The sequence below is a fragment of the Grammomys surdaster genome, unplaced genomic scaffold (assembly GCF_004785775.1).
Source record: "Grammomys surdaster isolate TR1022 unplaced genomic scaffold, NIH_TR_1.0 164, whole genome shotgun sequence".
NCBI classification, from domain to species: domain Eukaryota; kingdom Metazoa; phylum Chordata; class Mammalia; order Rodentia; family Muridae; genus Grammomys; species Grammomys surdaster.
Window position 1 is genome coordinate 3,498,838 of NW_021604612.1, and position 19,881 is coordinate 3,518,718.

The 19,881-nt window shown below is 55.1% G+C and overlaps 1 protein-coding gene across 6 annotated transcripts in view; it reads left to right on the top strand.

Annotated features, from left to right (window-relative positions):
- Pxn (paxillin) overlaps positions 1-17,766 on the top strand; it is a 46,322-nt gene extending 28,556 nt beyond the window's left edge. For 3 of the 6 annotated variants that reach the window (XM_028765391.1, XM_028765393.1, XM_028765394.1), the window contains exons 2-12: positions 6,422-6,648; positions 6,946-7,064; positions 7,423-7,559; positions 7,648-7,849; positions 8,678-8,813; positions 13,279-13,380; positions 13,622-13,792; positions 13,867-14,040; positions 14,582-14,663; positions 14,803-14,951; positions 15,652-17,766. In XM_028765391.1, the coding sequence (XP_028621224.1) occupies positions 6,422-6,648; positions 6,946-7,064; positions 7,423-7,559; positions 7,648-7,849; positions 8,678-8,813; positions 13,279-13,380; positions 13,622-13,792; positions 13,867-14,040; positions 14,582-14,663; positions 14,803-14,951; positions 15,652-15,918 (1,766 nt within the window). In that variant the 3' untranslated portion in view covers positions 15,919-17,766. Of the gene's footprint in view, positions 1-1,949; positions 2,044-5,112; positions 5,190-6,421; positions 6,649-6,945; positions 7,065-7,422; positions 7,560-7,647; positions 7,850-8,677; positions 8,814-13,278; positions 13,381-13,621; positions 13,793-13,866; positions 14,041-14,581; positions 14,664-14,802; positions 14,952-15,651 lie in introns of those variants that run through there. The other 3 variants (XM_028765395.1, XM_028765396.1, XM_028765392.1) reach the window with 3 other exon arrangements.
- Positions 17,767-19,881: the final 2,115 nt, after the last annotated feature.

The following is a 19,881-nucleotide window of genomic DNA, read 5'->3' on the forward strand; positions in this document are numbered from 1 at the left end:
TAGTTCAAAATCTAAAAACAAACAATCCAGGTTGAAACTGGGTTTTTCTACTTCAAATCATTTAATTGAGGGAAAATTCCTCACAGGTGTTCCCCCACCTGGGTTTTCATTAATTTCAGTCAAGGTGACAACCAAGGACAGCCATCACAGGTGTCTCCCCAAGGCCTTGTTTTGGGCAGAATGATGCCCTGACTGCTGTCCCAGCACCAGATATGGCGACGTTCTTTGTCCTAAGAGTTGAGGGTCCTCTAGTAGGGCACTCTTGCCTGCTCAACACCTCCCATTTACTGACTGTGCGATGATTCAACCCCAGTGCCCAGTAGGCACTTTATGCTGGTTTTCTGACCTGAATCCTAAGCTTAAAATTCCTGGAAACATGGGGCAGGCGAGGGAGCTGAGGCACAGGCCCCTGTGCAGGCAGTTCAGCCAGCGAGCAGGCAGCGTGTCTCTACATCCCTGCGTGCAGGCTGTAACACCCAGACACCTGGGGAGTGGCTGGGGCCCCAGCTCCGGCCACAGAACTTAAGGAGATCACCATGCTTGGCACCTGACCAGCATCAGGACACTGCCCTTTGACAGATTTTATCACATACCTAAGATGTGGCTGGGGACAGCCAGGACAAAGGGGCACAGCTTGGGAACGAGCTCTGCATGGGAGTTGGGGTGAGAAGGCTTCGCCGATTGTCCCCTGGGCTGCCTTTCAGCAGGGGTCGAGATGGAAGGAAGGGAGGAGGCTTGCCAAGCAAGAGTGCTGAGGTGCTCACCACCAAGTCTGACAACCCAAGACCAGTCCCTGGGTTCCATATGATACAGGGAGAGAACCGCCTCCCTGAAAGTTGTCTTCCGGCCTGCACGTCACCCCTCGGCCTGCACGTGCTCCTCCTCCTCCTCCTCCTCAAGTGACCAGTCCTCTGTTGAGTGCTGTGCTCCAGTGCAGGCTCCCGGCCTGAAGCTGATATTGCTTCAAGCTGTAGACTGATCAAGGCACAGCTCTAAAATAGAGCTGGGCTGCTCATGCCCTGTGTTTACAGAAGAGGTGGTGGTGGAAGAGTCTGAATGTGTCCCTCTGGGTTGTGGGACTCCTGAACTTGTGCCACGCTCCTCCAACTGCGCCTCCAGATGTCCCGATTTGCATGCCCAGGGTCTTGACACTCAGGCTGGTTTCTATGCCAGCTCTGTGCCTCGGGCTCTAGTTTCTCTTGAGACTGAAACTTCTCACTATGGCTGGGGACTCCCTAGTCTTTCCCCGGCTCAGCAAGAAAATTCTGCGGTTACATGAGGTTATCCCTGATGGCAGGAAGGTGATGGACCAATGGCTCCCTCTGGTGGTCAGCAGCGGATGGCCTGCATGCTTACTCAACAGTGCTTGCATAGCGCCCGTGTTTTTTGTGCCCCTGGCTAGCTGGTACTTTGCACCCTGCCCTTTGTCCATCCATACCCAGGGCTGGAGAGTCCTGCCTGTCCTCTGCTTTTCCCCTCCAGTGGGTTCAAGCCTCTGGCCCAGGCTTTAGTTGAAATGGTGTCAAGCCCGGACCCAACAATTTAGTGGCGTGATGCTGAAAGCACTCTGAGGCACCCCAGCTCTGGGTCCTTTAGCATGGGAGAAGCAGAGTGGAGGTGGTGGTGGATCTGTGTCTGACCTCTGTGCTAGAGGAAGGGGCCGTTGCAGTGTGAATTGTCTATTTAGAGCTAGCAAAAGCTGGCAGCCATGGCTGAAGTCTGGGGAATACTGGCAGGCAGGGAGGCAGCTTCCTGAAGCCCCATCCTGGCTGTGTTTACTCAAGCCAGGGGAGGAGTTTGCTGTGCTTCAGGGACTTTAGCCTTTACCAGTTAGTGACCTATGGGAAATGCTAGGCGGTTACAGCACAGGGCCCAGAGCCTCAGGGTCTGTGTTTCGGCTGCCTCCTATATTGCCTTAGAACTAGTGAGGGGCCCTGGGTCACGGGGACTCCAAGCCCTGTTCAAGTAAGGGTGCAGAGAGAAGAGGAAGCCATGTCAGAGGTTGTGCTTGGGTAGGCACCTGCCAAAGTTCCTCTCTCTCAGGTAGGCAAACATTTAGAGGAGAGCGGGGAACAGTGTGCTTTCTCCTTGGCACATGCACACACATGCATGCACGCATATACATATATACATAGTGTTTTGAGTGATCCTTTCTTTTTCTTTGTTTTTGTTTTCTGAGGTAATGTTTCTGTGTATAATCCTGCCCTCCTGGATCTTGCTATGTAGACCAGGCTGGTCTTGAACTCGGATCCGATTGTCTGTGCCTCCTGAGTGCTGGAATTAAAGGTGTGCACCACCATGCAGGACTTTGAATGCTCCTTGCTTACTCTGTGGCTTTGGTCCAGACTGTTTTCATGGCTGAACCCGGTTTTACTCAGGAAAGACTAAGGAGGGTCTTTTTTCTAGGTGTCACAGAGTAACTAGGTCTGACATTTGGCAGCTGATGCATTTTTACCGTGGGCCAGCCCTTGTAAATCTCTGATACTGCAGAGTGAGGATTATTCACGTCGAGGCCCAGAGAGATAGCTCAGTGGGTAACAGCATTTGCTAGGCAAGCCCGACGTCCCCAGCTCCCGCGTAAACCCGGGCAGTGGTGTGTATCTGCTGCCCCAGCACAGAAGCTGACATACGCAGTGCAGTTCCTGTCACAGACGGGAAGGGGAGGGCGGGCGCTTGCATGCAGTCCCCTGACCACCACGCTCATGTACAAGTGCACACGAGTAAATAATAAATAAGGTAAATTGGAAAATGGTTTTTACGTGTATGGGTGTATTAAATGCCCACAGAGTCTGAGAGGGTGTTGAATTTTCCTGTCACTAGAGTACAGGTGGTTGTGAACCGCCTCGTGGCTGTTGGGAACTGAACCCAGGTCCTCTGCGAGAGCAACCAAGTGCTTTTACTGTGGAGGTATCTCTCCAACACAGACACCTGACTGATCAGACTGGGCTTTAAAGACAAGAGGTCAGTAGTCCTGGAGTTGAGCTGGGTCCGAGTTCAAGGCCCGGTCCTTCCATCTGGTACTCACATGGCAGACGGCTCTTCTGTAAGCTTTGAATGAGTCTTTTTCCTTGTATTTAAGATTGACTTTTAAGTATGTATATGTCTCTGTGTTTGTGTGCGTGGGTGCAGGTGCCTGCAGAGGCCAGAGGCTTTGGAAACCCCTATAGCAAGATATAAGCTGCCTACTGTGGGTGCTCGGAATCTACCTTGGGGTTTCTGCATGAACTGTCTGTGCTCTTAACCCCCCGGGCTGGCTCTTCAGCCTCCTTATTTTTTTTTTTTAAATTATATTGTGTTTATTGTGTATGCGTTTCTGTGTGTGAGTGTGTGTATGTGTGTGAGTATGTGTATGTGTGCATGTGTGCGTGTGTGCGTGTGTGTGTGTGTGTGTTGGTCAGAGGACAACTTTCAGGGGTTCTCTTTCCTTCTCCCATTTTGGGTTTTAGGGATCCAACTCAAGCCATCAGATTTAGTAGCAAGCATGGTAAGCCATCCCGGTGGCCCCAAACCTCTCTTCTTCATAAATTGGAAGGGAGGGAGGGAAACAAGCAATCTGGGGAGGGAACTCAGCGGCTGGAGTGCTTGATGTTCAACCCCAAGGACCAGAGCTCCTCAGTTCCCACTGCAAGCGTCCTGCGTGTGCCGACTGATGCCCGTCTGTAATCTCAGTGCCGATCAATGCACATCTGTACTCAGTGCCGTGCAGGTGGGAACAGGCGGATCCCAGGGACTCGGTGGCCAGTTTAGCGAACCCCCCTTTCAGAAAACAAGGTGTGGAAGCTAGCCTGGTCTACATAGAGAGCTCTAGGACAGCCAGGATTACCTAGAGAGACCGTATGTATCTTTAAAAACAACAGAAGCTGAGTGGTTGAGAATGGGAACTGTAAGCCTGGTGACCCAAGGTTAACTTAGAACCCTACAAGAGTGGGAGGTGAGGACCACCTCCACAAAGTTGTCTTAGGAGCCAGGCGGTGCTGGGGCACGCTCTTAGTCCCAGCACTTGCAAGGCAGAGGCAGGTGGATCTCTTGAGTTCAAAGCTCTGGTCTGCAGAGCAAGTTCTAAGACAGCCAGGGCTACAGAGAGAAACCCTGTCTCAAAACAAACAGAACAACAAAACAAACAAAAACAAAAAGTCTCAGACACATACAATATAAAGAAACAAATCTTAAAACAAAGCAACAAAACCCAGCAATCTACAGAAACAAAATGGAACACGATAAAGAACGTACCTGACCCTGACTTCCAACCTCCACACAGGCTCGAGCTGGTGAGCAAAGCATGTGTACGTGAACACACCCACACACACCGCACACACGTGGGCACACACACAGGAAAGAAAACAAACAAATGGAAAAAGCTCGTGGAAGTTGAGTGTGATAACTGAGGCAGGAGAATTGAGAGTTTGGGGCCACCTGGTTTACATAACCAGGCTCTGTCTCAAGCCCAAGCATTAGGCTGTACCCTAGTACAGGTGGAGTCGACTATGCACAGGGCTCTAGGATCTACCTCTAGCACCATAAAATAGAAAAAAAAAAATCAAGCCAGAATCCATCTCATACAATAAATCCAGACAGGGGATCTCAGCGCGCTGCAGGGCACAGGGAAGTGATGTGTGGGCAGCAGCATCCCCGATTCACTGTCTAGCGGGGAAGGCTTTTGTCTGCCTCGGAGGATTTGGAGCCCAAGGAACTGTGTGATGGAGGACTTGGGCAATGGGGACTCAGCTTAGCCCACTGTGTCACTGTTGGGGAGGATGACTGGTCCCATAGGTGACGCTTCTGGCCCTGGTAACGGTTCAGGACTGGAGCTGCTCTCGGCAGCCCACCAGGGCTGTATCTGTTGCCTTCTCTGTGGTGGACTGCAGGGATTCCCAGTAGCCTCAGTCCAAGATGGAGAAAGAGGGGTTCCGCCTACTGTGGGTTGGGCCCAGAGGAAATGGACAGCAGGTGTGGCCCTAGAGACACCTCTGGGATTGGCCCTGGACGTTAGTTCCTTTTATGCCCTTACCTAGACACATATAGACTACCCCCGTAGTTCCGGTTTGTTGGAGACAGGAAGTCAGAACTCCTCCAGGGGACCTGGAAGGGGAGGAGCCTCAGGAGCTGAGGTTTTCCAGCAGTAGGAGGCTGGGACCCAGTGTCCGGGCCTCGGAACAGTTTCTCTTCCAGCTGTACGGCAGGAGCCAGGGGTAGGTGTACCCACCTTAGTGATGCTGGTAAGCAGGGCCACTGGGAGACAGCATGGCCTCACAGGTCTCATGAGGTTCTCTCTGAGTGGGAGTGGGGCTGGGGACAGGGCTGCAGCAAAGGTCAGACTGACAGCCGGGGGCCTCCCTAGGCTTGGGGTCTGGAATTTGGGGAGTCTGAGGAGTCACGTGACCCTGTCCTTTCCTGCCCTGTTATCTGGGGCAGGTACCCAGAGCTTCCAAGTCCACTCCTCTCAGCTCTAAAGAGAATAGTTGTAGCCTTTTAGGTCACCAGAAGGGTCACCTGTGACCTTGTGTGTAAACGCCTCACATGCTCCCTATAGACGTGATGAGTGCGGTCACTGCGTTTGTGATTGTCACTCAGGAGGCCAGGGAAGCCGGTCACTAGAGGCTGAGTGAGCATAAACAGGTCAACGAGCAGTCCAGGAGGAGGGTGTGGCATTCGGGGCTGGACTCTACCCAGGCCGTAGCCCTGTGGAGGGTTTCAGCACAGGAGGAGGAAGGCCGGAAGGTCAGTACCCACAGCTCCTGCCTCTGTAGCTGTATTCTTGTCAAGAACCTGGGTCCCTGTAGGCTACCGCATGCCGGGGCAATGGTAGCTTGTGTTTGAGGGCCGATTGGGCCCCTGCGTTAACAGTTAAACAGTCTGGGGCCCCGGAGCCTCTAGGGCTGGGCTCTTTGCCAGTTGGCAGAGGCAGTCAGCAGAGCCGCCTTGCCCCCAGCTTGTTGAGGGGGTGGTGAATACTGAGCTGGCTTCATGCCAGCCCCCCAGCCTCTCTGCATACCTTATCCGTAGCCTGGAGCCTAAGGAGGGGCTTAGGGCATGGAATTCTGCTCCCCGTTGACCTGGAGGACAAGTGCACCCTAGGGCCACCTCCTGGCCTGGCTCTGTCTACCCAGCCCCTCCCTGTACTGTGGCGTGATTTGGGACTTCCCCCTACCTGGTTCCCCCAGTCACCCTGTGGAGTCAAGAGTTCCAGACGGGCATTTCTAGCTTACACCAGCCTCAACACAGGCCTGTCGGGAGGAATGCAGAGACAGGCACCTAGCCCCTGAGGGAGGAGCCCAGAGAAGGCCTCCAAAGCACGTTCAGTCTGGGCTGGGGACAGGGCAGCAGGTGTGAGAACCTGAGGTTCAGGAAGGCAGGGCACCGTCCATCCCCGGGAAGTTCCCGGTAGGGCCGGCGCTCACTGGTGGACACCTTTTCTTTGCAGATGCCCTACTGGCAGACTTGGAATCTACCACCTCCCACATCTCCAAACGGCCAGTGTTCTTGTCAGAGGAGCCCCCCTACTCCTACCCAACTGGAAATCACACATACCAGGAGATTGCAGTGCCACCTCCGGTCCCTCCGCCCCCATCCAGCGAGGCCCTCAATGGCACGGTCCTGGACCCCTTAGACCAGTGGCAGCCCAGTGGTTCCAGATACGCTCACCAGCAGGTAAGGGGTAGGCATCTGAGAAGCCCTCAGGGACTTAGGGGGAAAAGGAGCTGATCTACCAAGGCCTGTGTCAAGCCACTGGAGAAATGAGGCTGGGGGAATGGCCTCTCCCCAGCCATACACGGTCCTTCCTATGCACCATGTGAGGGACCAGTGACCAAGTATTAATCACCTGACAGCCTGTGGAAATTCCCTGGTGAGACAGGCTGTAAGCAGGAGCTGCCTGAGGGCCGGCTGCTCCTCGCTCCTGTTCCTGTCTCTCTTCAGGGACAGGCCTGATTGTTATTCCCTCCGCAGCCACCATCCCCATCGCCTGTGTACAGCTCCAGTGCTAAAAATTGCAGTGCCTCCAACCCCCAGGACGGCGTCGTCGGCTCCCTTTGTTCCCGGGCAGGCGAGGAAGAGCACGTCTACAGGTACAGAGCCAGTACCCACGCCAGCCCCTGCTTCTGGGAACCTCTAGGTCATTGGCTTAGCTACAGAGGCCTGGAGGCCCCTACCATGCCCTGTGCCTGTCAGCCGGCTCCCTCTGCCACCTCCCAGACACCTCCCAGCGGTGGGCTGGGCTCTCGCAGCATCTGTGTGGTTGAGGAACTGAAGCAAGGCTTCCTTCCTCCTCTCTCACCACATTCCTTCCCTGCCCTCCCTCCTCCTCCTCCTCCTCCTGGCTGAGGAGACTTGTGACGGTCCACCTCTTGGGCCTTGAGCAGTCTGGGGACTGCTGCATCCAGTGTAAGGTGGAGCGGTCTCACTCCTCTCCTCTGCTTCTTGAAGTTTCCCCAACAAGCAGAAGTCCGCGGAGCCCTCGCCTACCGTCATGAGCTCCTCGCTGGGCAGCAACCTCTCCGAACTTGACCGGCTGCTACTCGAGCTGAACGCGGTGCAGCACAGTCCTCCCGGCTTCCCCGCAGGTACTGCCGGGTGTCCAGGCCGGGTGCGAGCCTCCGGGTCCCCAGAGGACTGAGGGATGAGCAACCATGTTGTCTCCTTTTTTCTAAGATGAAGCCGAATCAAGCCCCCCATTGCCCGGAGCCCTGAGCCCCCTTTATGGCATCCCAGAAAATAACAGTCCCCTTGGGGGCAAAGCGGGGCCCCTCATGAAAGAGAAGCCAAAGCGAAATGGAGGCCGGGGCCTGGAGGACGTGCGGCCCAGCGTGGAGAGCCTCTTGGATGAACTGGAGAGTTCCGTGCCCAGCCCTGTGTGAGTATTCACTGGGCTTTCCCCGCCCGCCGGGGAAGTTCTTGAAGGGCTTGCCCAGACAGGCTCCAGGCTGTAGTGCCTGTCACTTAGCCCTAGAGTCACCTGGTCCCCTAAGTGCCTGTTACTTGCCAGGCCCTGGGGATACAATGAGTCACTCGGGTACCACCCCTACCACCCCGCCGCACCAGCCATCAATCAGCCCTGTGCTGGAGGCCGTCTGTGGCTCAGACTGTTAGCACAGGTTTGCTAATGCCCCAGAGGGCTTAAATCCTGGCTGTGCCAGTCACTACTCAGCTCTCAGAGTCTGTCTTTCCCTCCATAAGTTGGAATAAGCCAACGTGAGGCGTGGTGATGAGTGGTCACGACCCCAGCATTTGGGAAGTCGGGGCTTGGGGGGAGTCTCATGTTCAAGGCCCGTCTAGGCTCTACGGTGAGTTCCAGGTCAGTCTGAACCACACGAGAATGTAAAGTAGCCTAACAGACAGGGATAACAGGATGAGGTGACAGAGGTAGATTGAGTGAGACCGAACAGTCCATGTCTGCAGAGGCCTGCCTCCTAGTTCTGGCGCCCACAGGACACGCCTAGAAATGTTAGGTCTTGTTTGTTCATTCTGAGGTAGGGTCTCACTCCCTATGTTTAACAGGCGAGCTTGCCCTTCCCTGGTAGGCTGTCTTCCTGTAAGGGTCCTGTTTGAGCTGCCTGCCTTTTCCTCTGGCTACCTCCCTTGGCACAGTCTCTGCCAGGGAAGGGGGTCCCTAAGGTCCTGGGTGCTGTTTAGCTTGAGTCTGGCCCCCAGGCTCCCGGCTGACACTGCGCCTGCCTTGCAGCCCAGCCATCACTGTGAACCAAGGAGAGATGAACAGTCCACAGCGAGTCACCTCCAGCCAGCAGCAGACCCGGATCTCGGCCTCCTCGGCCACCAGGGAACTGGACGAACTCATGGCTTCACTGTCAGATTTCAAGGTGCCCTGTGACCCCTGTCTTCTCTGCCCCCCATCCATTATCTGACCTCAGTGAGTAGCTGGCCTGTGGCTCCACAGCGCCCTGGGGGAAGAGAGGCTAGCTGGTAGTAAGACTGAACTTAGCAGCCAGTGAAGGCAGAGAAACCAGAGACTCTTTTAGCTGGGACATTCCTCCCTCTCCTGGTGTTCCCAGCCACCCAGGTCAAGGGGATCAGGAGGCATGGACACGGGAACAAAGAGCCCTGTGTTGATGGCTGCTCATGTTGGAGGAGGGTGTGTTCTGCTAGGCCTGTGGGATCGGGATCCCATGCCTGAGAGGTCACTGGCCCCAGAGCTGGATCTCCCACGCTAGCTGTCCTCAGAACACCGCTTTCTTTCTGCCAGTGGGGATGGGATTTCCAGGCCTCTGCAGCCAGCCTCTGTCCACCCTCCACTGTTCTCCTGGGGCCTGAGTCCCCAGAGCCCCGTCTGTGGGAAACCCAACCTTCCAGGCCCTTGGCCCATCAGCAGGAAATGTCCCACCTTCTCCTCCCAGGGTCTCCAGGCCCGCCAGTCCGTGGTGTTTTATTTAGAAGATGTATTGCCTTGATAGGGCTTAATACTGACAGGGCTGTCCAGTAGTTGCTGACCTCAGCTCCATGTGTGTCAGCCAGAGACCTCTGGGGCGCAGCTTAGGGAATATGAGACAGGAGCCGGGCGGTCTGTCCGTCCTTGGCCCGGAAAGGTGCCTCCTGTCTCTCGTCAGCCGGACTCGTGCTTGGAGCGCAGAGGCGGACACTGGGTGCCCGCACAGTCTGGACTTGTAAACCTTGTTGCCATGGTTCTGAGCAGTGGGAAGCGAGTCGGGATCCACACTGGCTGCGCTGGTGCTTATCCTGGGACGCTGCGGTTGCTTCCTTGGACCGCGTAGCCCAGGCCCCTCGAGGAAAAGCCACATTGCTTCTTGCTGAGCACTGGAGAAATAACTTTCAATATAGAGGAGGGACGGCCGGGTGGGGAGTGCGCGGAGCTGGTGCCCGTGGCCAGCTTCCCCTGGGTGTGCACCCCGTTGTGAGCCCCCACATGCTTAGTCTGGTGACTCGGTGAGCACGGCTTTGTGGCTGCCTTCTGATGCCTGGGTCTCCTAAGGTGCAGAGGAGACCCAGACCAGGTCGGACAAGCATTCCTGGGGTTGGAGCCTTTCCAGAGACCCTGCGCCTTACTATGGCACGAATGTAGATGGTGGTTCTCAGACATTAGGCCACACCTGCCCCTGCTCACCTCTCCCCGTTTCTCTCTCTTTCCCTATGTCTTTCTCCTCCAGACTAGCACTTCTGCTGTGGTGCTGAGCTCCCAGGGACTGCTGCCCGTCTCTTCTCCACCCCCGCCCCGCACCCTTCCTCATCCTCCTCCTCCCACTAAACCCTCCTCTGGAGACCACACCCCAGAGGCCCTCTGCACAGAAGGAAACAGTCAGGTCTTTTTACCTTCTGTCACTTCCAGATGGCTTGGCTTGGGTAGTCTTAAGGAGATGTCTGACACTCAGAACTCAAGGTATCCTTCTGTGGTGGCTTCTCAGCAGTCATGTGGTGCGAAGAGCCAGGCTCAAGTGAGGCCTGGGCTGATGGACTCCATGGGTCCCCCCTGTAGGCCTTCCCCGTGCCACACTCCACCCCCTGCTGGGAGCACAGGATCCCAGGGGCCACTGGCCAACCACGTGTGTTCAGAGGAGACTGGGGCTCCCATCTGGAGACGGCCACAGGCTTTGACAGCATCCAGGCCTGAGATTCTCCATGGAGTGACTTACAGCTTTCAGGAAGGGCTTGAGCCTCCTGCTGTGGCACTGGACCGGCAAGCTGTCCTCCCTGACACCTGGGCTCTCACCAGGGACTGTGCCCTGCAGGAGAGGGCACAGTCAGAACCAGGGGGCCTGGAAAGCACTTGTCCTGCCCTGGGGGATAAGGAGCAGCTAGGTGGGAAGATTCCTCAGAAGGGAAGCCTTGGTGGACCTACTGAGGCACTCGAGAACCCAGGGAACCCAGAAGGTGCCACCGAAGCTGCTCTGGAGGCCAGGGAGGAACAGCCGGCGCTTTCTCATGCCATGGCCATGGGGACACCCAGCACCTTGGAGAGGATTTCCACCTCTGGCCAGGCAGGCACCAGCTTGTGCGGTCACTAGGCATGGCTCTGGCACGACTTGAGTGTGGGCCACTCCTTGCTAACTGCATGCTGCCCTTATGAGCATCTGCCTGGGCAGAAAGTGCCAAGGGACGACACAAAGGTGTGTCTGGCAGTGATCCTGGGGGGGCCAGCCTCCTGTGATGCTCCGCCTCCTGCTTCTTAAGCTGTCCCTTAGAGGAGCTGTCCTGGCATTTCAGTGTACAGAGTGGTTAGATGCGTGGATTTGCGACCCTCATAGATCCGCACAACACTGGCTACCCATGTGAACTTGGGGAACCACCCAGAGGCTCAGCTTTCCCTTCTGTAAAATGGGAATACTCTAGCGCACTTCCCAGGGTCATGCAGAGGTAGAAGTTAGCTGAGATAATTCCTGGAAAGTGGATAAAACACGTACATGGTTTTCCTTCCTTCCGCTCCCGGCTGTTCGTCCTGCCTCCTCAGTGCTGGGATTCTAGCTGTGTGCTTCCGTGCCCGGCTCTTATCTGTTTCCTGTAGGATTCTGACTTTATGCCTTCTTCCCAAACCGTTTCCCCCAACACTACAACTCAGTAAGCTTATGAGTAATACATAAACTACATACAAACACTGGCTAAAAGGCGTAAAGGAAAGAGAAGCCTCCATCTTTCTACTTAAGTCATGAGGAGGGAAGCGAGGGAGGAGTAGGAACAGCAGATAATTGCCGTGTGACTCCACGTGTGAGCCAGCAGAGTCCCGCTGCCTCTGTTATGGAGAGAGCAGCTGGCATCTCACAAGTGTCTTGTCCGTGGTTAGAGGCTGACTTGGGAGTGAACGCTGGGCCATAGGATGCTCATTGGCTCTGTCTGCTTCCTGCTTTCACCTGCCTCAGCTTGCCTCTGGGTTGTTCTGCTTTGACCTCGCTTGACCCCTGGTGTGGACCTTACCAGGAACGGGATGGTGATGGCTTTGTCCTCCTCCTCCCCCAGATCCGCTCTGTGATCAGGAGGAGCCGGGAGACAGGCCACGTACATCCCATGTCCCGGGAACCCTCCCCTCGCCGCAGGCTGGACCCTGCCACCCTGAGCAGGAGCCCTTCCCAGGAGCAGCTCATTGCGGAGCTGCAGGGCCGGCTGGGCATCCGGCTGGCGGCAGAGGAGGAGGCAGGGCCCTCTGCGCAGGACTGGCTGACGGAAGGCGTGGTTATCACTGTGCAGCCTCGTGGGCGGCGGGCCGGGGGGCAGCTGGTAGAGAAGGTAGCCAGCCGGTGCAGCCCTAGCCCGGAAGTGGGGGTCTGGAGGTCCCTCAGCCCTAGTGCAGGCTGAAAAAGATTTTGGGGCAGTGGAGTGGTTTCTACATTTTATGGCCTTTTGACAAGGCTGGCCACATCACCCCCTCCACCCTCTACTGGCTGCTAAATTCTTACCTTCCTGTCTCTTGACCCTCTCTCCTGCCCAGGTTGTCTACCCTCCTGACTCCCCCATCCCCCTGAGAAGAACCATCTCTGTTGTGGCTCCTTCTCCTCCTGCCCCTTTGCTCCAGGACCACCCTGACACTTCGGCCAGCAGCTCTCCTCTCCAGCCCGGCTCGCCCACTCCCTCCTGTCCAGGGCCCTTGGCTGGTTCTTCTGCTTCTTCTGGGGTGCAGACTGCAGGGGGAAAGCCCCAGGAGGAGGGCGGGCGTGGCCCTCCTGGTCTTACTTCCGTAACGCACACCGTGAGGTCTGTGGGCTGCCAGACCAATGAGGACACACTCTTCCACCCGATGCAGGCAGGCCTCCTAGTACCTTGCCCTACTTGTGCCCTGTCTCATCCTGAGCCACCTCCCAACTCTGAGGATGCTGCGGAGGCATGCACTCATACAAGCACGAGGGCTCTGTCCTCCGTCCTCAGCCCTGACAGTAACTTGAGCCCTCTCTCGAGCCTGACCCTGGGTCCTCCTGAGCCTGATAGCTAGGCACCAACTCAGCAAATCACACCTGCCCATTCCCTTGGGTCCGTCAGCCGAGGAGGCCATTCCCACACTGGAAACTCCGAACTAACTGTCTCTGCCCTTATTGGCCTGGGTCTGCCATTATCAAGGCCTCATTGTCTACCTGTGTAGTTCACCCCCTCCCTCCCCTTCTCCTGGGCCTCTCTCTTCTGTTCTCTCTCTCTCTCTCTCCCTCCCTCCATGCCGCCCCCCCCCCCCCCCTCCCTCCCTCCCTCCCCCGCCCCCCTCAGTCCCCTATCGTTTTTTTGCAACTGCCAGTAGGGAGAAATCTTCTAACTCTGTGTGAAGTAATCCAGTGGCAAGGCCTCTCAATCTTAGTTTTTAAACAATGTCTTCTCCTCCTCTCTTTCCCACCTAAGATGCAGGGCCTGGAACAGAGAGCGGATGGAGAGCGGCCGTGGGCAGCCGGCTGGGCCCCCAGCAGCAGGCAGAGCAGCCCTGAAGGGCAGGACGAGGGAGGGGTCAGTGCTTGGGCTGGGGGCTGAGTTCTTGCTTGGCATGTTGTCCCTGGGCTTGATCATCCAGCTGGGTGCTGGAAGCCCTCCTCGACTTTCGGACTGCCTGCTGATGTCACTCCCCCCAAAGGACAGTGTGCCTGTTGCCTAAGTCAGCCCATCTGTTCAGGATAGCCTCATGGGGGTTATGCTGTGAGTTGCCTATACCAGGCCCTGGAAATCTGACCGACTCTCTCTGTGTCCACAGTTCATGGCCCAGGGGAAAACTGGGAGCAGCTCACCTCCTGGGGGACTCTCAAAGCCTGGGAGCCAGCTTGACAGCATGTTGGGGAGTCTGCAGTCCGACCTGAACAAGCTAGGAGTCGCCACCGTTGCCAAAGGGGTCTGCGGAGCCTGCAAGAAGCCCATCGCTGGGCAGGTAAGCAGGGAAGGTAGGCACTGGGACCTTGGCTCCTGACCTCACCCTGAGTGACTTTGTGTCTGTCTTGTCAGGTTGTGACCGCCATGGGGAAGACATGGCACCCCGAGCACTTCGTGTGCACCCACTGCCAGGAAGAGATTGGCTCCCGGAATTTCTTCGAGCGGGACGGACAGCCCTACTGTGAAAAGGACTACCACAGCCTCTTCTCCCCACGCTGCTACTACTGTAACGGGCCCATCCTGGATGTGAGTACCGGCGCGGCAGGCGGTGGGCTGCGGCAGCTGGGCTGCCCCTCTGGGATCTGGGCCCTGTGTGTTCCTTTCATCTCCGGTGGTCCGCAGTCCTCTTTCTGAGGAGGGTCGACCCCAAGGCTTACACAGGCAGGAAATGTTAGGGCATGGCTGAGAGTCTGACCTGGTGACGCACAGCAGCCCAGATGTGTGTTAGGTGGCTTCACATCCATCCTGGAGTCCTGGTGCAGAGGCCCAGGCATTAGGAGCTTTGCCGGACAGCGGGCTGGGTGCCAGGTGTCTCCTGTCCCAGCGTCTCACGTCCCACAATCTGTGATGTTAGGGACATTCCGGAGTCTGTTCCTTCACTTCTAAAGTAGGAATCACAATAAAACAGGTGACCCCGTGAGCGTATGTGTATGTGAATGTATCCCTCAGCTCGGAATACTTAGTGCTTGCAGTTAGGAGAGGGCCCTCTTTCTATCGGCTGTGAGCAGGGGTGAGGTGTGGAGGAGAGCCTTTGGGAGTGCCCTGCTCTTTTTTTCTGCTTTCACAGAAAGTGGTGACAGCGCTGGACCGCACGTGGCACCCGGAACACTTCTTCTGTGCCCAGTGTGGCGCTTTCTTTGGTCCAGAAGGTATGGCTGGGCTGAAGGGCCTGCCCGTCATGCTCTGGGATGTCTCAGAAGGAGGTGGGGTGACCTGGTGACCTCACCGATGGTGGACAGGGGGTGGCTCCACCTCACCCTCTTAACACTACCCGGTTCCGACTCTCAGGGTTCCATGAGAAGGACGGCAAAGCCTACTGTCGGAAAGATTACTTCGACATGTTTGCACCCAAGTGTGGCGGCTGTGCCCGCGCCATCCTGGAGAACTACATTTCAGCCCTCAACACCCTGTGGCACCCTGAATGTTTTGTGTGCAGGGTAAGGGGCGTCTCCACTCAGCCAGAGGGCCTGGGAGCGAGCAGTGAGAGAGGGGTCTCCCTTGTGGTGCCTGTGTTTAGGGCTCTCAGAGAGCGAGTAGGGCCGGCGTGTGTACGTACCCTTCTTCAAGTCCCAAAAGTCCTCTGCTGGGGTTGAGGCAAAGAGCCAGGTGAGGTGTCCTGGGCGCCAGTGTGCGGGCCTCAGGACTGGTCACACTGGACCGAGCATGAGACAATCAAATGACATGTAATAAATCCCGTGGCTCCACACGAGTGGACGGTGCTTCTCAGCTGGTTTGTGGGGTAACGCCCCCAGCGAGGGCTTCTAGACAAGTAAACCGGGGAACACTGCTGTAGACCTGAGCCTTTCGTACCTGCGTGTGCACACTAATCTGCAAATGGGAATCCAGAATGTGAAATCTAAGCTCAGCCCTCCCCTCCCCAATCCTTTTTACAGTTGTGTCTGTTTCTGGCAACAACTGTATGACCACCTGTGTAGATCCAGAGCCCACACCTCTGACTGTAGGCTGTCCACTTAGCAGCGAGCATGACTTGAATACCTCCTCTTCGTCCAGGGGAAAGTTAAGCGTTTAGCCTAGCTCCCAGGAAATGATTAGCAAACGGGGGTCATTACGAGGGTGACAGTCCTTGGAGCATCGTCCAGGACAGTTCCTGAGCCTCTCTCCTCTTCTGCCCGGCAGGAATGTTTTACACCCTTTGTCAATGGCAGCTTCTTTGAGCATGACGGGCAGCCCTACTGTGAGGTGCACTACCACGAGCGGCGCGGCTCGCTGTGCTCGGGCTGCCAGAAGCCCATTACGGGCCGCTGCATCACCGCCATGGCCAAGAAGTTCCACCCCGAGCATTTCGTGTGCGCCTTCTGTCTCAAGCAGCTCAACAAGGGCACCTTCAAGGAGCAGAACGACAAGCCCTACTGCCAGAGCTGCTTCCTGAAGCTCTTCTGCTAGGCCACTCCTGTCACCCGACCCTCCCCAGCCAGCGCCACTCACTGCTACTGTGACCCAGGGGTGTCGGGCCAATCCAGCAGAAACTGGAACCTCATCCTCAGCAGGTGCAGGTGTGGGGCAGGACACTGTGGCCGTCCTGCCTGGTTCTCATCCCTAAAGGGGCCTCCTCTCCGTTCCGTGGCTCTCCTGGGCTCTGCGAACTTCATCTTCACCAGAGGTGGAAACTGCTGCCCAGTTGTCCCACATGTGTCCCCAAGAGCCAGCACCCCACACTGGAGCCATTCACTGTCACCCTTCAGCAGTGTGGTCACTGGGAGGGCAGAGAAGGTCAGCCAGGGGTTCTTTTTATCCTTCTCCAAATCCAGTTACCGTAGTGTATTGGGGACACCAGGCCCCTCTAGACAATGCCAGCATAAACTCACCTACAGGCCACCAAAGGCACTTTGGGGGCCACCACCCAGTCTGCCAGAGTCTGGGCGGCTGCCCCATTCATACCCACCCCGGGTCTCTGAGAAAGGCTTCTCCAGCAATAACGGTTTATATAGACACAGGCTTCGTCTCTGGGGACGGCGTGAGGTGGGAGTGTCACCCGCATCTCAATCCTGTACCAAATTTGATAGATTTCTACACTGAGGGTCAACTTCGTATTGCTCAAGTTGCTTTTATGTATCTCTACAAGATGATTTTGCAGAGATTTAAGACCGCCCCCTTTTGTACTCTTGTCTGTCCACGCCGCTGGCTCAGCCAGTGGCCTTGGTTTCGATATGGACTTTGCTTTGTACTGAGGGCTTGGGACGGGGAAACACTTTGTATCTTATTTTATTTCTTAGCACAATGAGCTGGGAGCAGCTCGGTGATGACTTCTCTAACCTCCCAGCTCCCAGGACTGTTTTTTAAACTGCTGTATTTTTAAGCCCTTCCCTTACTGCTCAGGCCAAGGGGCTCTTTCTTCACTAAGAACTGGTCTAAGAAGGTTCAGCCCTTTGGACCTGGAATTTTGAACCTCATGTGTCTGTTCCCAAGGGAGGCAAAGGGGAAAGACATACTTGGGGTCTGCTTCCTGCCTACGTAAGCCATCAGGAGCCAGCCTCTGCTCCCTGTGAACTTTTTGGCAACAAGGAGAACCCACTGACCTTCTCAGCCCCCTCATTGCTTCTCTGGGGCTTGCTCTTCTGCCTTCTCAGGAAAGCTGGTGTCTGATTTTGACCAGGAAGACCATAAAGGGTCTCTGGTCTCCTTTCCACTGGGTGCATCTCTCCCTCAAACTTCTTGGCGACCGGGGCAAAGGTTGTTCCCTTTCACAGTTGGGATTCCTGTTTGTGGGGGAGGGAGTCTGAGAAGAACGCCCCAAGTTGGTACAAGGGAGCCGATAGGATTTAGGGCAGAGGGTCAAAATCCTGTTAGAGCAACAGGAAGTCCCAGAGCTCTCATTCCAAAGGAAGAGATGAGAGCAGCCAGCTTGGAAACGGCACTCCAGAAGATTCCATAGGCTGGGGACCTACACATGACATCAGCTTCCTGGCAGCGGCCCAGTGTGATGGCGTCCCAGACAAGGATCCTCGGTCAGGGCTGGGCTAGCAGCAGCCCAGGTCAAGGTCAGCACTGGCGCTGCAGACACCCACCGGCACTTCCACCCACAGGCCTTACTGCTCTGTTTACAGTGACCCGCTCCAGGCCCCCCCCACCCCCCAAGAGGAGACTGGGGTATCTGGAGCTCCATTCTCTGGGTCAATGGATATGTGATCATTTGATATATATATTTTTCCCCCTTATAAACTTCTAACCTGGCTTTTCCCATTTCAACTCCTGTGATTTATGCCAATAAAGTTTGCCATGATTTTCACCCGAGCCGGTGTTATTTCTTGGGAGTTTGATCTTGTTGCCACAAAGAGAAACCAGAATCTCTCTTGACTTAGAAGAGTCATTCAGAGAAGACGGATGATTGATGTTCTCTTCATGGAGGCCCAGAAAGCCAGAGAATGGGGTCCTGGGAGTTTGCTTGTGGACATAGGTCCTACTGAGTCCAGCATGAGTTTACTCGCCTAGCCTACGGGGAACTGACCAGGCCACAGGGGTCAGGTCCCGCTCTAGGGCTATTATGTGGATTCTCTGAGGGTGTCTCCCTGTGGGCCTGTCGGGTGACCTTCCACTGATCATGGAGAAAGAACAGAATGGAAATCTCAAGTTTCAAAGAACACCTTGGTCTTAACTATAATCCTTTCCCTATGGAATGCCAGAGGCTTCCGGCTGCTGGCCAGTCTCTACTGCCCCCTTGTGGTCATGTCCGTATATGCATGCTTTCTCTTATCCGAACCCTGGGGCCTCCACATTGGATGGATGGTTTCATTTCCGCCAAAAGCTGCACCTTCAGTCTCCCTGTCCTTTAGAGCAAGTTTCCAGGCAGCACGGTAAATGGTATTCTGGATGACAGCTCTTTTACGGTGATCTTGGAAGTGACCGTGACCTTTGACACCCACTCAGAGAGAATGACTTGGTTTCTTTTCCCAACCCTCATGTCTCGTCCTTACAGAAGTGAGTGTGGTCAGCTTTTCTGGCAATGTTTTATGGATACCTTCCCATGCCGCTGGATATGGATTTGCACCGTCTCTAATGGCTTCATGGCATGATGCTATCTATATTGGGATACAATCAGAGAGGGTATTTATATTGTCAAAGTCAGGATGTCGTTGGAAACGGCCCATAGCCATATGTATGCACTTGGAAAAAAGTGCATTTAGAGAAAGACAGAGATAGGGTTTGGATTTGACTGTGTAGCACAGTGAGGCCCATGGCTTTTGAACCTGTTTCTAGATCCTTCTAATGAAATCATCAGATGATTTAACCTCTCTGGGAGCTTTCTTGTGGATAAAGTGCTGCACCTCAGGACTGAGGGAGACGGTAACATTGGGAAAGACCACCAGTGCTTAGTGCTGAGTGTGCGAATGTCATTAAAGAACCACCTCAGCAGCCACACAGATTCCAGCAGTTCTCAAACTGGGCTGGTCTTCAAAGGCTCCAGGAAGCTTTAAAACAATAGACTGCTTGTCCAGCATGAACAAGCCCCTCGGTTCAATATCTTCCCCCATATGTAACACTTATTTATATATGGATATTTATTTATTCATGGGTCTGGAGAGATGGCTCAGCAGTAAAGAACAAGTACTGCTCTCCCAGAGGCCCTGAGTTCAGTTCCCAGCCAATGTTGGATAGCTCCCAACGGGGGAGTGGGGTTGGGGGGGCAGTTCCTCCTGTCAAAATGTTCCCTTCCCCCAGTCTGGCAAGGGTGGGGCTCTGGGGTTCTGACATCCAGTCCAGCCAGTTTACTGCTGCTTTCTTGAGCAGGAAGACACCTTTTCACACTGCAGTTCCCAAACCCGATTGAAAGGTCTAGGAGCTTCACAAAGACGTGCATTCCCAGCTCCTATTTGGCCAGAATCTGCAGGAGTAGGTAGGACCCAGGATATCTGCAGGATATCAGAGAGGACATTAAAAAGTACACCTCAGCTTCCTGTGATGGGGCACGTGGTTTCAGGGGAGCTTGAGGCTGCAGGCACGCTCCAGAGTGAGACTGTGTCAAAGTAAACCAATTACCCAAATAAACGTTGAATGAAAATGTATATATAACAAGAGGCTAACATGTATCGATTTTTTCCTGTATCCCAGGAAGGGAAGGCAGATGGTCAATAAAGTGGAAGACAGCACAGCAAGTGGCAGAACAGAGTTATGGATCTGGGTCTCATCTGGCCTCATACCCTGCACTCAACAAATACTATAGGCTCACTGTCTGGCAGGCACAGAACAACATCTCTGCCCTTGTGGAGCTTACATTCTTGCAGGGAGAGCCTGACAAACATAATGTGGTGAATTATACAGCGAATTAGATGGTGTAAGGGCTGCGGGAGAAGGCAGGAGATTGAGGGAGGGTAGGTTTGGTTTTACCCCCGCCCTTAAAATTCGAAATAA